The sequence below is a fragment of the Telmatherina bonti genome, assembly GCF_933228915.1.
Source record: "Telmatherina bonti genome assembly, chromosome: 15".
In the NCBI taxonomy this organism is placed as follows: domain Eukaryota; kingdom Metazoa; phylum Chordata; class Actinopteri; order Atheriniformes; family Telmatherinidae; genus Telmatherina; species Telmatherina bonti.
The window spans coordinates 26,177,362-26,199,947 of NC_136613.1; the positions used below are offsets into that span (position 1 = coordinate 26,177,362).

Sequence of the window (22,586 nt, forward strand, 5' to 3'; positions counted from 1 at the left end):
TAAAGGCAATAAAACATCACTTTTATGAAGCATTTATAATGTTGATACATTGGAGATCCTTAAATTTATGCTTTGGTAAATGAATACGTTTTTATGTTTGGGTCCTGTCATTTTAAAATGCTTTGAAATCCTGTACTTTTTCTCAGTGATGTGAGGAGCTGATTGGACAATGTTAGCATTGTGTGCAGCGCTGGCAGAAGCCAGCTACGCACTTCAAACTAGAGTGCCTTCCTGCCTGCGGCCTCGCCTTGAAGAAACCATCTGGACAACACAGCAATTATTCCAGTGGTTTACAGAAAACATGTGCTGTTGCAATGGTAGCTAGCTCTGAATCTCACGTCAGCGCTTCCCAGCAAGTCCCTGGACACCTATCTGAAATGCTAAACCTTTAAATCATTTGCAGTATATACAAAGGTTTTGCCAAATCCCTCCAGTGTGTGCAGCTTTGTGCGTTCCTGCAACATATCTCAGGTATTTAAGTATTTTGAGAGTAGGAATTTAGAGCTTAACATTTAGGTTTTTTTTGTTTTTTTTTTGGAGACAAAACAAAAGGCTGATGAAAAGAGAAAACAGCTAGGTCATCCGGTGGAGGAGTAAGGTGTGTCACTGTGGTAGTTGTAGTCAGGGCATACCTTCTGCACCAGTTTATAGTCTACGCTGTAAAAGGCTATATAGATGCAGATGACTTTGAATGGTTTTGAGCAAAGCCATGACACGTGGCTATGCGTGTGCTCCTGATAGCACACCTTGGATGGGTCATAGCCGCACAGGGCGGTTTTCTTGTTGCGGTCCGTCTTCTCGTATTCAATGCGACAGTTGAATGACTTTGTGTCTTTGGTCTCTAGTGTGGACTGCTGGGCGATTTCAAACTCCACAACCTTGGAAGGTGGCACCAGACTGACCGACACGTTCCCCATCCCAGTGGAGTTGTGACGGAAGTACACGCTAAAAGTGCCATTACCATGGTCCACAATCTTCCCCGTGATCAGCAGGTTTAGCTTGACGGTCTTGATGTTGGAATGAAAGTCCCCCCACCCAAACATCTTTTTAAACTTGCCAGTCTTGACGATGGGTCTGCGTTTAGTTCTGGGCTGAGGACCCTGAACATCTGTCTGGTTAGATAACCAGTCCCAAAAGTCCTCCATGCTCTGTAAATATGTCACTTCCCTGATGTTACTCTTGAGCTCGGGGGAGCCCTTGGCAAACAAACGCAGGGGGTTGAGAATCCGTGGACTGGCCCCCGTGGGAGATATCTTCTGTTCATTATTGTTGTCTCTCCACTCGATGAGTTCTGTGGCTCCTCCATCCACTTTCCTGCATGTGACCTTTATAGAAACAGAAAACAGGTAGAGAGAAAAGCACTATTAATGGAAAATAAAACATATATTTGCAATAAATTGTCAACAAGAGTAGCGATAAGACACCAACTGCCTGGAATGATAATGATATGGTATTGGTGAAAAGCGTGATTGACAGTATTGTAAAACCATTTGCAGTTAGCTGTAATTTATCATTAATAACTGTCTTGTTTCCCCAAAAAATGAAGATTACCAGAACTGCCCCATTATTCAAAGCAAGAAATTGATGAAATTTTACTAATTAGAGTTCTATATCATTACATTGTCAATTTCCAAGATATTAGAAAAATTATTTATAGCACCATTGAATACATTTATTGAAAAGTATAAACTGCTAGTAAAAGTTCAATATGGCTTTAGGTCAAATATGTCAACAACTGTGGCATTGATGGACCTAACTGAGGAAATCACAAACAGTAAAGATAAAAAGAAACGTAGGAATGTTTATAGATTTAGAGAAAGCATTTGATACTATCAATCATAATATACTCTTAAACAAATTTGTAAGATATAGTATAAGTGGAATGGTGTTGAAATGGTTACAGATGTAACAGGCAGCAGTTTGTTCAGATTGGGGAAGAAAAATCCAGCTTTTTAAACATTACATGTGGTGTCCCTCAAGGGTCAGTGTTAGGTTGTGTTCACTCTTTACATAATGACATACATATGGTTTCAGAAAAATTCAGGTTTATCTTATTTGCTGATCACACCCACATCCTTTATTCAGGGGGACGAGGTACAGCTGTAGGAAGACACCACTCCTAGTTGAGAAGATTAAAAGGCTGTTTTGATGGGAACAAATTGTCTTTCAATTTAACTAAAACAAAACTTATATTTGGTAATCGGAAAAGTAAGATACAAGCTCAGGTTATGATAGATTATATTGTCTTTTAGAGAGAGACATTCAAATGAAATTTCTGGGTGTGATGTTGGATCACAAGGTCAGCTGGAAACGTCACATAAACCATATCAAATCCAAACTGGCGAGAAACATTGCAGTAATTGGGAAGTTGAGTCACCCCCTAAATCACAAATCCATACTTTACTTTTCACTGACACTTCTGTATGTGACCTACTGTGTAGAGATTTGGGGTAATACATATAAACATAATTTACAGCCTTTAAACAAGCTTAAAAAAACAATCAGAATAATAAACAATGCCGACTATCTGGATCACATAAATTCCCTGTCCTGTTCACATGCCATGAAGCTTACTGATTTAGTCAGCTATAAATCCGCAACAATAATGTTCATGGCAAGGAATAAAAATATACCAGGCAATCTGCAAAAATTATTCAGTCATAGGGAAGCTTGTGGTTTGGGAGGTGTACTTAACTTAAAGAAAACAAAACAAAACAAAAAAAAAACATACTCTTGGTTGACAATGTCAGTGTATCTCATTCTGTGGAGTGAAATTATGGAATAAATTAGATATCAAATTCAAACAAATTAATAATATCAGGCAGCGTAAAACTTCCCACAAAAAGCATTTGATTATTAAGTATAAAGAGGATGATAAGTTGCATTGATACAACATAAATATTGCACATATTGCCATTACAATCTCAATATTGCACACTGGTGTAAGAAGATTTTTGTAGAAATTAGTGGTGGGACTTTAATCCGTTAATTACAATTAGTTAATTAATTACAAAAGATAATGCATAAAAAAATTAACGCATTGAATTGTGAAATGTTTGTTCGTGCTCAAATCCTGGCCACCCTTTACCCTGATGCACTTTGTATCAGTCAGCTAAAAACGTAGCAATTTTGTGCCATATTAAGCGATCTTTCAGACCCGTTAACGACTTTATTTTTAAAAAAAAAGCAACTAAAAACCAGTCTAGTGACTTTTCCGAGTGATAATAGAGACCTTTTGTGAGCAACGTAAAAGCAGGTATTATTTACTTCTCTGTTAGCAGCAGTGGCTTCTGTGTAAGCTCCTCCCCCGTCTAAAAGGTCATGCATGAAGTTTGATCCCCAGCATCCAGTTTCAAGCTACTGTCTGAACAAGAGGTAATCACCTCTGCACGACATGATTACTGAAGCTGGAACTCATTCTGGCTTACTGTCAGATGTTAACGTCAATTAATGAAGAGTGTCGACGAAAACATTTCAAAAGTAAAAAGTACTGTGGCATGTAGACTCTTCATTTGGGAAAAAACTGGAGCTGTTGCTGAAAGTCATTTTAATTTTAGGTCTGTTCGTTTTTAAATTAAATGTATTTTTGCAGACATTAATAGAGCCTGAGTTTACAATATTAATTTTAATGTCTGTTATATGAATAAGTCATTTACTAAAATACATTTAAATAAAAAAAAGGTTGCTTTTTTGGGACAAATATTAAAATGCAACTTATAGACTTAATTGCAAAACCTGTTATTATTTTTTTTTTCTTCTTTTTTTTTTAACAAGTCCTAGCCCTTGTAAAAATACAAGTGCTAAAGTCCTAGGCATGTCAGTTCACTAGAACAGATCCAGAGTATCATTATTGTACATTTTCCAAACTAAAGGATTTCCATTAAGGCTACGTTCTACATGAAAGAGTCCCAGTGAAAACTATATTGCTGTGCTGGAGGTGGTTTTATATGAATTCTGATGGCATTGCGTCAGCAGCACTTCGCTACACCCAGGATGAGAGTAAATAGTCTTAAAACAATAGACTCTTTCGTAAATCCCATTGTTTGTGTAATCTACTTTGAATTTGTCGGAAACATCGCAGAATACATGAGAGGGTACATATCTCTGAGAGGTGGTTACATTATAGAGGTTTTTGAATTTTGGTTAGGGCTGAGACCACGCGAATAAACTCTCTGGGCCCCTGTAGTCATGTGATAAATGTTCAGTTAAACATACAATTGCATTTATTCAACATGTTCTGTGCATATAAGCAAGATTCTTAAATCTCAAAGCTTGAATGTTGTCCAACAATGAAACAGCCCTCTATAGTGATAGAAAAGTATGCCAAGTATAGTGTTAATCCAGATGCACCAATGAACTGTGATCCCTCCTCGCACCTCAAAGCCGTTTAGCTTGGGGAGCGATTCCTGGTCCACTTCAGATAAAGCTGCAATAATTCACAGCAATGAGCTTAGCTAGTTTTATTAGTAATTAGTAGTGCTCGCTCTCCCCAGGCCCTGTTATAGGGATCACTGAGAGAAGCAGATGTTGAAAGCACAGAGCAGCGGCTGTTTGAGTTCTCGCTGAGATGCTGAGCACTACTCCCAGACTAATTATAATTTTGCTGTAAGCCTAACTGAAACACATGTGTACAAAGCTAACAAACTAGGTCATTTGCCACTATTTGTTTTGTCAGAGTCACACACTTGCAAACATTTCAAGCTGACATGCAAACAGGCTGCACGCTTCCTATGCTGTGCGGCTCTACGTCTTAGAATTGCACCTTCTTTCCTGTACTGCTTCTAAACTCGACCATAGTATCACATCAATGCCTGAAGAAGAAGATGCGCAATGTGGGATCAATGTGTCTCCTATGAAATGTGAGCCCGGCCGATCCATCAGCTCTTACAATTCTTAATTAAGATGGTTGCTCCCTGTAAACATGGATGAATGAGGCAACGCTGTAATAATGTCCCTCTGTGTAGTTCATCACAGCTACAGCCATTTAATCGACCAATTCCAGTGGCAGTATTCCCAGCTGATGCTGCCACTTAGTAAGACCCTGTGCAAGTTCTGCTGTTAATTTGATTGGACGCTCACGACATCACAGCAACAGCCGCTGCTGCACATAAAATCTGCCATCTCCCAACAGGAACATTTCCTCACCGCTGTGAGCGACGGAGACATGGCACCCCGTCCTCCCGCCAGCTTAAACTGTTCTATCCATTACACACTGGGTATCATGCTGCGCGGCTTCAGAGGTGAGGCGAAATTGTCTTTTGGTGTAAATCTCAGGTGAGCTTTGTCTAGGATGATTATAATGGAAATGAGAGAGGAGTTTAAGTATGATGAGCAACTGGGGAAATTGCTGTGACAACAAGCGGATCAGCACAGGGATATCTAATACTTAAATGCCCCGAGAGAGATGAAGCGCCGGGTACTTGAAAGCTCAGGCTGAAATACTGGCTTTGCTACTGTCTCCGTCTTCTTTATGCACACAACACCAACGCACACACTCACAGCAAGCACACCTTGTTCATTTAGGCGGAAGTGCCGCCTTTTTAAAACAGACTGAAGGAATATGGGGACTTTGCACAAAACGAGGCAAGGTCTGATGAAGGAGAATCTACAAAAGCTTAATTAAGATTTCTTAATCGGCACAGCAGCGCTAGAGGCATTTCAGGGCGACTTGAAACAAGACATTATTATGATAATAACTGCAGACTTATGAAGCTGAAAACACTAGATTTCATTTCAGCAGCACAAAGCAGTAGGACTATTGGCGGATATCTGTCTGTGTGGTTTGGCTTTTTCCTCTTCCTGTATGTCTAACAGAAACAAGAACTCAACACACTGATGCACACTTAAACACCACTCTGCTCGATGTTACTTCAGCATTTTGAAGTGTATTGTTTAAAAGAGCAGAGGGTGCAATAAACATCTGTAGTCTACACAAAATGTTCACTATCAAATGGTTTGCACATATTTTCTCATTTAGAGAATAAAAACAATCATATCCTACTCCTTGATCATTTCCCACTGGATAAACATTGCATTGTTTTCTGTTGTGACAATCTGGTTTAATTTTAGCAGTGATTTTCTTCGTAACTTTTAAGCATGTATGCATATTAGTGCATTTTTAGTCTACAGATGGGAGTGTTTCCCAAATGTAATGGCATTGATACAGTCAACTACATTTAAGTACATTAAAAAAAAATGTAAATATTATTATTATTTCTACAAAGTTTCTTATAGTTACTTGGCCCATTTTTGTGAAAGTGTTTAATTGTTTTATTTGTCAGATGTGTCAAAAAAAATTGAGCAGTCTCACTGTAAACAACTCATTTTTCTGTCTGTTATTGGGTATCAGGAAATGCTGTGGAGTCATGACGCAAACCTATAATATCATTTTCATCCAATAGCATTTGTTTATTTTAATACCTGAACCTAGTAAAACTTCCATTATGTCTAAACTTGTGTATTTTTATGACTATTAACTTAAATCAGTGGTAGCTGACAGCAAAGTAAAAAAGTTGAGAATTTGTGGGACAGTTTTGGACCAAACTCAGTTCATTTGTTGGAGAAGCTTGTTTTTGAGCGTCCATTTTCACACTTCTGTCAGTTTAATGTCATAAAAAACATAAGCAGGTTACACACTGCACAGGAACACACAGGCATGTAGGGTTTCTTGTGAACCTTTGAAAATAACTTGAAACTTTTTGCAAATTAATTAAGTTTCAAATATCATAAGAATTAGGCATGTTACAATGAAAAAGGCAAAAGTAGGAATAAATAATTAATTTGCAGCAAAAGAAGTTTAGTTACTTTACAAATGTTGAGCCTGAAACATGAAGTTCCCACATTTAACACATGAACCACTAAAGCTAAGTCTTGAGAAAGATCATGTGATGAAAGTTTTTAAGCAAAAACACATTGATCAATATATAAAATCAACCTATATGTAAATTTTTTTATGCTAAGTGTTGTTAATAAGATTTACAGTAGCAAAAATGCATTATTCTGTGTGCTATGAATAACATAAAACTACAAAAGTATTCATGATGTCATGACGTTTTTTTTGTCCCTCCAAAGTATAGTTTACAGTTTTTAACATTTATTCAAAACTTACTAAAAGCTGTAAACCAGTCTTCCACTGGCTGAATGCTTTAGAAGACTTTGTGTCAGACTACCTAAGCTCAATTTAACCCGAAACCCATAACAAATATAACCAATTTATTTTCACTAATCAACCCTAAATGCATAACTTTAGAATAGGAAAACTAGTGCACAGGTGAGAAAAAGGCACACTCTATAACTTATAACTTATTTAACATCCTGGATCTACAAAGGTCACTGTCATAGGAGAATAAACCATCAAAGATGAGTTCTCCACTGTTGTATCTCAGGAGGAAAAACATAATTTATCCTCGGATCACTGTTAGGTGAGCTGCATACGCATCTCTAGCCTTTCATCCAACTTCTAAGCAGTTATTGAACTATTTCTTCTCAGTTGCATAAAATTCATTGTTAGTGTACCTTGGTTGTTGGATTAACTGAAAATTTATGTAGAGCATACCTAATAGAAATGTTTCGGTTGTATGTTTTACTACAGTTTCTGCCCCAAAAGGCATTTTCTTGTTAAAAGATCAATACGTGCAGAATGTGCAAAATTTGGTTAAATGATAAATACCATTCCAAGTAATGTTGTACTGATCAATATAGTCCAGAGATGTTGGGGAAACTGAAATACCATCACAGGTCTGAGCAGCAGCAAGCCACACAGTGAGTCAGGATGAATCAGTCTGGACATTCATCTGTAATGAGCATTATGGAGCTGGCTGCCTGCTTGTCCCGTGGGTAGACATATCTTTTAGAGGCCTGACATAAAGGTAATTGCCACAGTGACCAGAAGTAGCCTCTAGAAAGTTATTAAGAAGCCAGTGACATCTGGCCCCTGGATCATCTGAAGAGATGCCGTTAAAATGTATTTGCAATGAGAAGCTGGCAACATTGAGCTCGCCGGTGATGGACCTCAGCCGCGGGCAATGCTGCTGCAGTGTTGTTCTGAAGGCAACCATGGAAACCTGGCACCGTTGATACTGTCATCCCCACTTGGTGTCTGAGAAGCTGTTTTGTTTTTTTTTTTCTTCTTCCTTTCTTACTTTGAGAATGAAAAAGCTTCTTCTGCAACATCTTCATTTCAATGTTTCAGAGAGCTAAAATAACCTGCTTGAATTTTTCATCGTGGATTTTTCTTTTTTTTTCTTTTTTTTTTCCCCCCACCACATAAGGCTGAGATATGCGTCTGGGGAAAATTGGTTTCAGGCATCTTTCTCACAATAAACAAAATGGGCAATTAACCCGCTCATCGGTGCAAGCAGAGCACTTCCAATGATGCACCCCGCTGTTCTTCATGGATTTATCTGTGCAAATTGACCTCACTTTGGTGGTGCAATTCATTTCTCTGCTAATTTTCTGTGTCTGAAGCTTCATTAACTTGATGCGTCTCTGCGTAGTAAAAATCTGGACACCCCGGTAAAGTGACACTGCCTTCGCCGCTGCCTTTTTGTAACACTTTCCCAGCACCACTGAAACACGGCACCTGTCGACAGCTTGGCCGGTGCTGTTAGCGTTACGCTGCAGAATGACGGCAGCGCCTCTCTCTCAAGCATCCAACATGACAAACAGCTCAGTTGACATTAAAACTGTTTTCAGCCCCTATCCACCTTCCTTGGCCATATTTCTCCTGATGTTACGGGGCATATTATTTGTAATGATTCACATCCAGAGCTGGTTCCAGGGGGGAGAGGCCCCGGAGGTGCTTTGGCAGCCCACAGCAAACAGTCTACATCCTGCTGAAGAATAGATTGTTGCTCTGATCGCTGGAACAGCCTCACGCTCCAGAGCCATCGCTTTTAATCAGAGACCGTTCGGGGAAAAACATGGCAGGTGATTCAGCACTGTGGTGGATCGCAACAGCAAATCCACACCAGGGGCAACTTACCAATCACAATGGGCTATGGTCAGTGTGTGCATGTGTGACCCCCCACCTCACTCTTGGTTTAATCCTTTAGGTCGTTACCACCTGACCTCTGTGAGAAGGAGATGGCCTCTCATGTTAACACTCCTCCATAACATGCGATAAATCCTACCTAAATGGTGACAATGTCTATCAAATGTGAACAATTAGTTTTAGTAAAAAAAAACCCAAAACCATAAAAACCTCATGTTTCCACAGTTTACTGAACAGGCCAAGCTAACATTTAACAGTTTGGCATTTGCTGAGATCGAAGATAATATGCAACATAAATACTAATATAATAATCATAAGTTTAAATGTGACAAAAAAAAAAGTAAAACATGAAGATTTTTTGAAAAGACGAGTTGTTAAACTTTGATCAACTCCAGTGTATAATCACACTGAATAATAATTGTGCAAATGGGATTTCTTGCTGCATGTTAAATTTGTATTAAAAACTGTGACCAAAGCTATTTAATTCCAAGATAAAAAAATTTAAAAAAAGCGTGCCTGACTGCACAGATTATAAAAATACAGGCATTTAGGTGCATAAAAACTATTTTGAGATACTGGAAAGGTTAGAAAGTTAGCCCGACATTTTATCTTGAACAAGCATCAAGCTGACTTCCTATAAACGTTTCACAAATGTTTTTTCATCTGACTTTCATCTGATATTTCTCCAAAATTCCCAGGTTCAGGGAGGGATTTATCGCCTGTTACCACTGATTTTCAGTCCAGTTCTCGTGCCATTTGCCATTCCTCAGCTTCTTCTCTCTGTTTCCCTTCCGTAAAATTGTCTTCTTGACAGCCACCCTTCCATGGAGACCATGTCGAGTGAGGCTTCAGTAAAGAATAAATGAATCAGCTGAAGGTCCAGATGCATTTCTCAAGTGAAACTGTTAATCTGCAGAAGATGATTTTGTACTTCCCTTGTTCAGTGGACTCATTTTTTTTTTTGTGGACACTGCATAAAGTGCATAGAAGATAAACGTTTTTGGCAAATGACTCATTAGGAATCACACCGTTGAAGAATCTGTTATACAGATTTTTCTCTTCTATTTCAGTTTTTTGGTTAATAAAATGAAAAAAAAATATATAAATAAAGACTCTTATTGAAGTGAATGCTGGAGAAAAAACTACATGAGACAAGAGCATATAGTTTTTAAACAAGTAATGGTTTTTAGTATTTGCTTGTTCATACATAACCCCATTAGCAACAATCTTATGCAAACCTAGATAATTTTGTAAATAAAATAAAATAAAAAAAACTCTTTAGTTTTCTTATTCAATAATGTAATTCATTTAAGGTCCATTGGGAATGAGAAACAGTCTTTTCATTGTTTCATTGCTCATAGTAACAGTAAATTAGTTTTGCATTGCTTTTTTTCCAGACAATGCATCATAATGCTGATGACTTGAGATGTGCCTGTGGACTGAATTTGCATTGGGCAGCATTCGGATTCTTCCTTTTAAGCAGAATACAGGATCTAGAGCCTATTCCATACGAGCCCATCATTGGTAGTTCAGCTTTTATACTTCTTAATTTATGAGTCATATTTCTTTTACAGTTTTCTGATAATGAACAAAAAAAAAAATCCATACCTACATATTGGCAGTGTGTATTACGGTGCAAAACTTTCATAATATACAAGAGTTCAGTCAGTGAAATTATGATAAAGGTGTTAAAAAAAATTTTTCTTCTGCATTTTCTGTTCTTTTTGTTGTTTGGAACTAGAAAAAAAATGCAAAGGCCACATCAGAGCACCTGTATTGATTCAACATTCCTTTCATGGGCTAAAAAGATGGACAGATAGATATAGCAGATATAAAGGTTACAGTGGTGAACTTGCTGTGTGGACTCAGGCTCTGGCAATGAATGTAAACCACTGTTAGCCATTCGCTAAAGCCCTTAACTCTCATCTGCTCTGTGTATATTTATGGGTATTCAGTTGTTTTTATACATGCTAACATCTTTCAATAAATATTAAGAAGCTAAATTAAAAAACAATAAAAGCCATTTATAAAAGAGAAGGTATACACCGAGTTCATATGTTTTAATGTTATTATAACAATAACCTTTGTTTTTTGTTTTCTGGCACAAGTCTGCCAGAATATTACTTTTTTATTCATTTGTTTTATGTGCACCATATTGGTGCTAAAAAACTATTTAGCCGCCCGTTGAACTATTTTTGATCTTTAACACTTCCTTTGATGCGACTTAAGAAATTTAAGATGAGCGTACACTTTGCACAGTGCGGACTCATCAGTAGTTCTTTAAGCTTTAAGCAACAGCACTTTTTTGTTCATTTTGCTTTGTATTGTTTTTATTTTATTGTTTTGTTTAACTTGAATGATCCATACATTAGTGTTAAGTGGCTCAACAAACAAACTAAAAACTTTGAAAGACTCTCAGTAAACAATTCCAATTATTATGTAAAAGTCTGGCTCCTTTTGCAGCAAAATACACTGAAAAGCTGATAAAGTTACAGTCTATTAGTTTGCAAGTTGTGCTGTATCCCATCACACAAACAGTACAACAAAAACATACTCTAGAGAGGCTGTTTGTCAACACATGTTGATGTAAAATGTGACCTGACAGCTCATGATGTCATTTGGGGCTGCTTTGTGATTAGCATAAATTACAGCATGAAACTTAACCCTCCTGTGGGGAACATAAATCATCTGATATGAGCCATTAGTCATGTTTACAGTGTCGGTGTTGCTCTGTTCTGGTTCAACCACACTGTCCTGTCTTTCCCTCTGTTTCAGATCAGGGTGATGCAAACAATGCCTCACTTCATCACATTTGCTCATTGATCAACCTCTATGCATATTGGCTTTAGTGCTCATACTGAGGCTTTCTGTGTTATTAAAGAGACTCTCCCTTAAAATAGCAACACACACCAAGTGGAACAAATTATACACAATTTCCTCTGCCGTCATCTTAGAATACATCATTCTTCAGTGTCCAATAATGTCATTAAAACAAGTATCCTGATTTGCTGAGATTCACATGAAAGATTTGTTTAAGAATTTCTTCCATGAGCCTTACAGGTGCATCCGTTACATATGCAAGCATGTGAGTCACTGCCTGCATAATGTAATGTGCTGTTTGTTGTGAGTTTTTCTCATGTAAAAGAAGATAAGTATGAAATCATTTGTTTTCTGTTTTTCTCAAAACTATTATCAAGAGAATTTTCAGAATGTCCACATGTGAGATGATGCAAAATGAATCATGGAGGTGCAGAAATTGCTTTTGCAAAAAGACCAATTCATTCACTTGTAAAGCAACCTGCAGCCAATCTTAACTGGAAGCAGACTGAATCAGCAAACCCTCAATCCAAGACTCAGGTTCAAGTAAGGTCATTGCAAGTTTTTGAACGCTCACATTTACTATTAAATATTAGTTGAAACTCATGAAGTTTATATAATTCTAAAGCTGCAGTGAAATTTCTAACTGTAAGCATGTAAAAAAAAAAAAAATCAATATGCAAACTTGTTTGGATCAGGACTCCTGTTGTTTTCTCTGGCAAGCAGAAGTGATTGCTTGGGCTCTGCGCTCACCTTCTTTCTAACATCACAACAAACTGCTATTCAACTAGAGCGAAAGAGACAAGTGATGAGAAGAAAACACCACGGGGGTGAGAGGAGGCACAGCTGGTTGGGGCAGCATGGGCACTGCAGTGTGTGTGTCCGAAGGAGGAGAGCCCAAGAAAAAAAAACAAAAAAAAACTACCGGTATGTTAAAAACAATGTTACTGAAAAGTATTGCATATACATAAGGATAATAAAGAAGATTCATTTTAGGTCTGTAGTGAAACTATTATATTAGTTTGGTAGTTTGGTTTATGCAGTTGCAGTGATTGTTGGTAATTCATCACTTATTGCTTTGTTGGATCCCTGTTACTTAAACATGAACATCAAAACTACATTTAAATTCTGGAAGAGGGCAGGAGCTTATTTGGAATATGTAAGTCACTGCTTGCATAATGTATAACGTGCTATCTTACAACATGTAGTTTTCATTTATCTGTTATGTGGTTTTACAGTCCTTCATATTAATCTACAGAGTAGCTCACAATTATGCGACGAAAGTGAAAGAAATAGATATTTTAGTTGATTTTAACCCTTTATTTTCACTTGACAATCTGTGAAAATAAATAGGAATAACTGATATAGTTTTTTTTTTTTTTTTTTTTTTACCGATACCTGATATACCTGTTTTGTCCAACTCCTAATTTTCGATACCGATATGAACTGATACCAATATTTTTGGAGGAAGTTGTGCCAAAAAAAAAAAAAAATCTGGAACACTATACTATATATCATTATACTATACTATATATCATATCATCTATATCATTTCTAATATTTTATCATTCTGAATTAGAGGAGACTTAGCTGAAAAGTGTGATATATAATATGTGCATATTGTGTAAAAGTCATGTCATTAATAATGTAAAAACCAATACGGATAATTCCTGATATTGCATTTTAATGTCAAAAATAGCCAATAAAATCAGTATGCCAATAATATCCGACATCTCTAGACATAAACCAGAACAGAACAGTGTCTCCCATGTGGTTTTGGCCAACAGTAAGTATCTGTTACGTAATCACAGTTTCAAGTTTTTAAAGTTTCACATGGGATGATTAACTGAACTATATCAAAACCACTTGTTAAAAAAATCTAAATAAAACAAAACATTGATTCTTATTATTGTCCAAAGGAAAAGAAAGAATGGAAAAAACATTTTATCCAATTTTTTCACGATGCAAACTTGTAAGGGTTAAGTGAATATGAGCTATTATTGTTTTAAGCCCTTTAGGAATCCCAAAAATCAACAAAACTAGAGGATGAGCCTGACATTTTAATTAATACTTGACTTACCAATATTAATAAAGTACTACTTAATACTACATTTTTTAAAGGAAAATAAATAATGCATTTTTGACATTGAATTGCTGATCCGTATCACCTCCCTGGATGACAGCAGATGAAAATAATAGCTGCACTTATAGATATCTTCCATTTCATCTCTTTGTGAATTAACTGCACGATGCCTTCGGGTGAAAATTGGACATTAGTGAGCACGGCTCAGTGTGGCAGATTTAAATGCAGCGACGCTGTCAGGTGTTTGGAAAGTGTTAACAGAGATCCCACCAGGAGAGAAGAGAGAATGAGCAGGAGCCTCTGGGACGGGCGCCTCCAGGTAATCTGGATACTCGTGTTATCTCTGCACCTGCCACATACGACAGCAGCAAAGCCCTGCACACTTCACTTTTAGGCAGGCGTTACCTTTCAACACATCATCACTTTCATAATCCCCTTACATGGTCAAAGCACCAACTCCTGTGCAGGCTCCTGACACCTGCCACACACCTCCGGATTTCTGATAGCAGGGATTGGGATGGATAATACCACAAAGCACTCAGGACTCAGTGTAATTATCTTCCGCTTGACCAGTTTTAACACCTCACAATGAGAGTAAACGTGCTTGCAAGATTCTTCAACTAATACTACAAGAGGCTTTCATTAATTACCATTTTAGGGCTTTTTAAAAAAAAAAAAAAAAATCTTTCATCTTTTGAAGACATCATCTGAATGCTTCCCTCACTCAGCTATTTTGCATCAGTGTTTGTGTGAAAGCTACCGTTTAGCAATTATTCCTTTCAAATGAGTGCTGGAAATGATAAAAAAAAAAAAAAAGAGAGAGAGAGAGAGAAAAACTGTTTTGCTTGATTTGTTCAAACATACGTCCACTAAATTTGACAGAGCAAATGTTTCCATTCTCAAAGCTGATTGCGCCGCGGCTGATTTCACAGAAAACAGCAGCCTTTGAAGAAGAAACAAGAGCTGGCAAGACGTCGCTTCCTTTTTCTCCGAGTAGCTCTGAAGACAGGTACATCACAAGAAATATACAAAGACAGAGGGGAGCTGACAGCGCTTTGTTAGGGCTGAAAATGACAAGCTGAAAAAGAAAAGGGCCTCAAAGCTCACAGGCGGGAGGAAATGCAAAAGTGAGGAGAATCAGAGAGGAGATTTATTGTACTTATTCTGAAGCTGTCACCACTTGCCTTTTACAAGAAAGCCACGCAGTTTTAATTAAAAAGGTCAATCATTTTCCTGAGCCCTGACACGTGGCGTTATTGTCTTCTCCAGGAACTTAACCAGATTATAATTAATAACTTTGGTGTTTCAAAGTGTAAAAAGCAGAAACTTTGTTTTTGTGAGATTTTAGTTTGCAGTTCGGACACAAAACAGTTAACTGAATAAGAAATTAAAAGGCAGCACCCATTCTTTCCTCTTCAGCTGATGTAGTTGTATATTATGTGAGTGCTACATTTCATTTTATTGCAGCATGGCAAGGGAAAGCAATGCATTCAATAGTCTATTAAATAGTAAAGTTGTGCATGGAAGGATGCTGGTTATTTCTGAAATTGCAGAGCGGTAATGACGGAGCTATGAAGTAGCTGAGACTCTAGATCTACCGTCGCCTCGGGCCACACGGCAGCCATAAAAATTCATAGCTGTGGACCAAGATCAGGAAACTCAACAACATATTTAACATAATGTTTCCTGCACCACTTCACTTCCTCCTGAACAGTTCACATCGCGAGAGCAGCAATCGGGAAAGTAATCATGCTGTTAATAACTGCTTGACTTAAGTCTTTAATGGACCATCCAGCTTCCACATTAGGGTTTTTGTCAACACAAAGGGCATTTCTGCCACAGCAATCAATCATTTGGAGCGTCCGTCTCTTCATTTCAAGACCTTTATCGTGGATTTATTGCCTGGACACACAGTTATGACTGACGATTGGAGAAGGAATAGCTTGCAGGGGGCTCAGTACAGCCAAGAACAACCTGTAGTGCCTACAAGGCTGCATTTGAGGGATTTCACCTGCAGCAACGACAACCTTTCCTTCCAAGGTCTGAGACAGCATACAGTCTGAGGACCGCAAATGCCACAGACAGTATTGTTTATGAAGGATTATCAAGTCAAGCCTTCTGGCTGGAAAGATTGTGACCCCAATATGAGCACAGATACACATCAGCAGCATGTAAGCTCTAAAAATGATTCCTGGAAGGCAGTGCATGCAAACATGCCCCCTTTCACTCCACCAAACCATGTTTTAATCACTTCCACAGAAATGTTCACTGGCCTGCCTGCCATTTTCTCTCATATTTTCTCTCTCCACCCAATTCCTCTGGTGGCTTTTTGAAGACTTAAGTTCCACTCCTTTTTTTTTTTTTTCCTCTCTTTTCTTACAAGGCAAATCCTGGGAGAGGTTGATGTGAAGACCAGGCAGAGCAGGGATGTGAAGAATATAAACACATTTTTTTTTTATTGTCCAGAGGGAAAGGGGTGCTTGTGTGTGTGTGTGTGTGTGTGTGTGTGTGTGTGTGTGTGTGTGTGTGTGTGTGTGTGTGTGTGTGCAGAGGGGTTGGGCGGTAGGGTCTGTAAAAGAGACGACGGACCTTATCACAGCCCAGCAGCTCTGTAATTCGCCGCCATGATAAAGTGGCAGCGTGGAAAACCTTACAAGGCTGGCACAATCCAAAGACGGATTAGGTTTTTCTGACATAAGCTTCCTGAAAAACTAATCAATCAGCCCATGCAGTATTATCAGGAGCGTGAGATTAAAGAGCTGCTCCTAATCCCCCAACTGTACATTTTATTACACTTCCCAGTGTTATTTGCCTTTAAATATACAATAAATAAATAATAAAAGCAAACCTAATTGAGCATGGGGAAGGGGAAAAGGGTTAAAGAGTCCTTAGAGAGGGAATTTGTGTAGAATTTGTGTTTTGTTATGAAGACAGGGATAAAACTGTTGTCCTTGCCAGAACCCTTTTTGACTTTGAATGGAGCTGCTGACACTGCCAAGAAAAAAAAAAAAAAAAAGAAAAAAGAAGTGGGGTGGAGATCTTCAGGCGGAATTTTATGACAGCTTTATGTAGCAGAAAATTATATGAAATAATTTTTTACTTTTTTAAAAATGTTATTTTTGCCCATCGCTGGCTGAACAGATGAACTTTTGTGGAACCGTCTTCTGATAAATAAATACATTTATTCTAAAAAGTTGAAAATTAATGCCAAATCCTTTGAGAAATCACTTGTAATCCCTAAAATCACTGCACATCAAACTTGCACGGAGGAACTTTGAGTGTGGCATGATCCCCAACACAACACACATTTTGCCAGCTTTTTAACCAGCTCGGCTTCGTCTCAGACTGCGACACACCCTTATAGTAAGATGCTTAGTCCTTTGCTTGTTCCAACCCTGGGGAGGGCGGTCAGATTATTTGTATTGGAGAGAGAGAGAGAGTGTGTGTGTGTGTGTGTGTGTGTGTGTATGTGTGTGTGTGAGAGTCGTGCAGGGATGGGGGGTCCATTTCTGGTGCTATACATTTAACACCGCCCTTGATCCCGTCAGCATGGGCCCTACCGATGCTTTGTTGTCACATTATAGTCCCAAAGACTCTTACCCCAGCAAAGACGTAATAGTCTTTGTCAAACATATTCTCAGACTTTAATCCCCCCACCACACACACACACTCACACACACACACACTTTCCCCTACATACAATCTGAGGAGTACAGACCGGGGACAGAAGAGGTAAAGGGGAGACGGCAGAGACCACAGTGGTCAAATATATTTCATCTTCATCTACATTGTTCTGCTGTCATTTCACCGAGGATAACTGCAGCAGATGTCATGGGCTAAAATGGATTCTCCCAGGATGGCTTTGCCCTCATATTGTCCCTGGGGTTTGGCACAGATGTTGAAATGGGGTTACATTTTCCCCACTTGGTTCAGGAACTAAGCATTTGTTTAGATTTTTTCATTTGTTTTTCTTATCTTTCTTAACAAATTTTATATCCTGTTTGTTCCAAGTCTGCCAAATTCCAACGATGTGCATCTTCTTAATGTTCTAAACTACAGGAAAATGATTTTGTATGTTCTCCTTTTATGCTTTCAGTGAATATCAGATGGATAATTTTGAATTTTTTTAAGCCTTTGAATGTGGATAATATTGATAAAGGCTGATATGTCTCCCAGGCAGACAGTGGGGAGGGGTGGGTGTGCAGGGAGGGAAGCCACTGAGGCATATAAAGAGGGCCTCTCCAGGGAGGCAGCCTGCCTCTTTCTCTCAGGAGGCAAAGCTCCCAACAGACACAGCGCTGATTACAACAGAGCAGACAGCACTTTGCTGCTGCAGCTGCACAGTTCAAGGCTATCTTTAAAGAAGCCCTCTTTGAGGATCGAGCGCAGATGTGAAAAACTTCTTCAATCGCGTGGCATTTTTCAAGTTCAAGTCTGATCATGGAAAGGGATAAACACGATAAAACCCACACTGTACCAAAAAAAAAAAAAAAAAAAAAAAAAAAAAAGAAAAGAAAAGGAAAAGAAAAACTGAGGGACAACATCAGCAGATGTTGATCAAAGCGGACAAATACCTTTAAATTTCCCAAAAGACCACAATCTTTCTTTAGTATGCTTACCGCAAACAAAATTACACCAGAGATTATGTTCAGAAGCTTAACACAATCACTTTCTAGCACAGACAAAATAATTCTTTTTATACTTGCAGAGACCTGATCATTGATCATTGTACAAGTTATACAATAAATCAGCAGGTTCTGCAATTTTTCATCTATTGTTCTAATGTCCCTTTAATAGAAGAAAAAAAAAAAGTTCTGGCCTCATTTTTGATGGAGAAAATATATTTAACAGATGTTAGGGGTTTAACACAGAGGTCCAACCTTGTTCTTGCCTGCAAGCAAAATGAATTATACTAGTCTTCATACACCAGTGTGCACCTGATACTGTTAAAGAAATAAAGATTGGATTTTTTTTTTTTTTGTTTGTTTATTTTGATTTGGCTAAAGCGAGAGAGGCAGAAAACGAAGAGTCACAATATGGATTTTAGACTAAACAGTTTATAAATTTAATCTATGAAAGAGTCTAAGATCTCAGGACAAAGTTAAAAGTTAATACTGCATTGATTTTATCTCCCCAGCCTAATTTTTTTTTATTAGTAACTGAGCAGCGTTATTAAGTCTGAACTGTAATATTCTTTAAAATAAACTTCTAACATGTTAATTTCCTAACTAAATAGTTAAATATCTTCAAGCTGATACCATTAAGTTATTTAATTGCATATTGTAGCCTATAATGCTATATTCTATATTCTTATTCAATAATTATTTGATTTTCTAAAATGTACAGTATATTGTTATGGTTCGAAAAAGGTATAAAACTGTGAAATTAGTGAGAAATTTTCAATTTTAGGACATTAAAAAAACATACTCATTCATATAATAATAATAAAAAAAATCTCACTCATTTGTGTCATATAGTTAAAATCCCAGCCTCTGTAAGACTGGATGAAAAGCTATTTGATAAGATACGTAAAAGAGGTTTGTGGGAATCAGAGCTGGAATAAAACACATGACATAAACTTAGGCTTAGTGTGAGACAACAGCATGTTAAAAGCACACACTTCTCGCATTCAGTCATCTGTGTCATCTCATGCCTCACCTGGTGCAGGAGGATAAGCAGCAAGAATGTTTGCAGGGCACTCATCTTCCAGGACTTTCTCGGTTTATTCAAGATGAGCGGCGCTTAAATCCTCTCTGGGAGACTTGGAGAGGTGAAGACGCGCGTGTCGCTCAAACATCGCTGTGATCACCTGCGAGAAAAGTGGAAATATTAAACCAAGTAAACCACTTCCAATCCCCTATTATGTCAGATTTTTTTTTTTTTTTTTTTTAATGAGCCCACAGCGTTTGATTCTCATCGTGGTGAGGACAGAGTGAAGTTTGGTTTTTTTTTTCTTACAGTTTTGCAAAGATAATACCTCACACTGGAATCATTCTCAATCCACTTTTTCTGCAGGGCTTCTAAAAATCCTCTGGATTTGCCCCCGTTTCTCAGGATGTTGGCGGAATTCCCTCTGAGCAGCTGGGAGTCTGCAACGGGATGAAGCGTCTGCAGTCAGTCGGTGCAAGCAGCGCTCCTCTAAGTTTCACATCCAGCCACACCGCTATAAACTAGGACTTTCTTTTCGATTCAATCCGGAACGATATTAGCTTTGAGTTCTTGCCTGTATCCCAGTAACAGGACTGCAGGCAGATGAGCAGCAGTCCGCTCGCTGAGTGCGCTCTTCTCTTCTGCTCTGTTTGATTTCAGTGCGCAAAATCCTTCGCTGCGCGCCTGGAGACTCCAAGATCGGCGCGCATCCGTTCAGAGTCAGGACCCAAAACATCTACCTCTGAAGACTCACTCTCCTCATTTAAAAGACAAGCAAGAGGCTTGATGTCACTGGGTTCCGGTTCTATTCAGCAACATGTCCAATTTTTTAACCCCTTAAACGTGGTGGCGGTTTCTGGCTCGTTAAGAGGAGATTTGATCATTTGAAGAAGGCAGAAATGTCTTTAAGTCTGCAAACACAAGATAAAATACAAGCAATGCTTCTTTGATCCTTATGGTATGGTTTTGAGTTCTGCATCAGAAACTTGACACTTTTTTGTGTATGTGATGGTTTGGTTGCAAACTCATCCTCATGACTGCTGAAACCAGGCTGGCTCACACAAACACGATGGGAAGTGTTACTTCATTTATTTGGTAAGTGACTGATGGAGCAGACCTGACTACGCAGGGACCCCCACAACAAAAGGTCAAATTGTGTGCTACTAGCAGTCTGCTCTTGGCTGTGTAAAGGGGCGATGGGTTTTCATTTAGAGAAGACTGGACTCACAGGATCCCCGTGGCATCTGCGCCACCATGTGGTTACAGCTGGTAGTCTCACTTTATGCACATACTGGTTTTACAGCTGTGATCCCAAACACTTAAAAGTTGCACTCTCCGTTCATTCACTTTCTGTTTTAAATGTCTTTCTTTGTGTTTAAAGAATAAAATGATATGTGACAGCTGTATGTTTAGTAAAGGTCAAACATGTCATGACTGAAAATGTTTCGCAAACAACTGAAGCTGTTGTAACTTATTTTAAGTACATGTTACCATTTACACCATCACTACTTCACTGGATGCTGCTTTTGGGCTATAGCATTTTCCATCTTTTTCCTCATGTTGCGATAGTCACACCAAGTATCATTTATACAATGTAATATGTTTTGAATATGCGTTATCAGGATTACTTTAATTTTTATCTCCAAATTAAGCTTAATCGATGAAGTCATTGTCTCTTTCCTTCCCCATCATTCTGGCATTGCTATTTACTTTATGTGAATGACCATACACACAATTTGTATACCACTACTATTTTAATAAGCCTTCTAAGCTTTTAAAACTAGTATTTATCCAGCATGTGGCAGTGCTAATATTGCTAGAATTACAAAAAGGCTACTTTTTGTCAATTTAATATCTAAATGTGTTGTGAAAAATATGACAGTTTCTGTTGGATGTAGTGATGCAAGATGGGTGCAGATTATAAATACAGCTAGGAACCCGATCTGTTACATCTCATGGTCCTTCTAAAGTGTTAGCAGAAATATATAGCTCATATATCAAAGTAAAATATTAAAGTTTTAGCCCCTCTTGGTATAAAATATGGCTTAAATTAGTTAGACTTAAGGACTGCATGCAGCATGCAAGAGTTGGAACTAGTTACTTTTCTTTATGGGTGCCAAAGTATAAAAATTGCAACAAGCACCAGGCTACAGTCGTTAAACCCGTCACTCATACAGATGCTGTTGCACATTGATCTACACTGAAGTTTTCACATGCAAAGCAGATAAAGCAACTGTGCTTTTTCATTCGCCATCCCAGAAGTGTTAAATGATCCACCATTTCATATTCGGCTGGTCGATTCATTTTCTGTTCATCTTAAAACACAATATTTCTCATTGACTTCTAATTCAGGCTGAGATGCTGACTCTCTTATGATGGTTTTATTGTGAGATAAGTGTGTTTCTTTCTTTGTGTACAGAACTTGTTTCAACAGTATTGTTTGTAACTTGCTCTGCAAATAAAATTGAACTGGATTTAGTAAATGTCTTGTGGTTTTTCCACACACTTGGTGCACACTGACAGCTTCCATCATGATCAGGGTGGCTGGAATGATGTGAGAAACATTGTCTTAAAGTATTGTTAGCCTAGCAACACATGCTTGTGTCCCAGTATTCATCAGATTCAGCTTTCTCAGAGCAAAGCTGGCCTTTCTACTCAGTTTTTTTTTTGAGTTTCCTTCTCTTGCCATTCATGACGGTGGAATCCCAAAGAACTTGTGACTCTGCTGAAGATAGATCCTACTGAGTCCCTTCCAGGACAGGCCTTTTGTTCATGAACACCAAGATATGTGCTCACCTCCTCACTATCCATTACCTGAACGTTCCAGTTAGGGAATGTTTCGGCAATTTTAAAGCAACTACCTCCTCTTTGTTTCAGAGCCAGAAAAGTTGGATTTGAAACAATATTTAGTATTTGGAAAGCTTGTCAGATCATTAACTGTGTAACAGCTTCATCTTATAGGAAACTTGAAGCTGTCAAATAAATGCAGTGGAGGAAGAAATGTATAGTCGCCTTTTAAAAGGGAGGAGCGTGAAAAATGCAGTT

General features: G+C 38.1%; 1 protein-coding gene across 1 annotated transcript; it reads right to left on the reverse strand.

The window, feature by feature from the left end:
- Window positions 1-578: 578 nt before the first annotated feature.
- On the reverse strand, window positions 579-19,628 carry nxph2a (neurexophilin 2a; the record flags this gene model as incomplete). Its single annotated transcript, XM_079253900.1, has 2 exons — window positions 19,551-19,628; window positions 579-1,325 (listed from the first exon to the last, which is right to left on the reverse strand). The coding sequence occupies exons 1-2, from the start codon at window positions 19,593-19,595 to the stop codon at window positions 579-581; spliced, it is 792 nt and encodes a 263-aa protein (XP_079110026.1). The 5' UTR covers window positions 19,596-19,628.
- Between the last annotated feature and the right edge of the window lie 2,958 nt (window positions 19,629-22,586).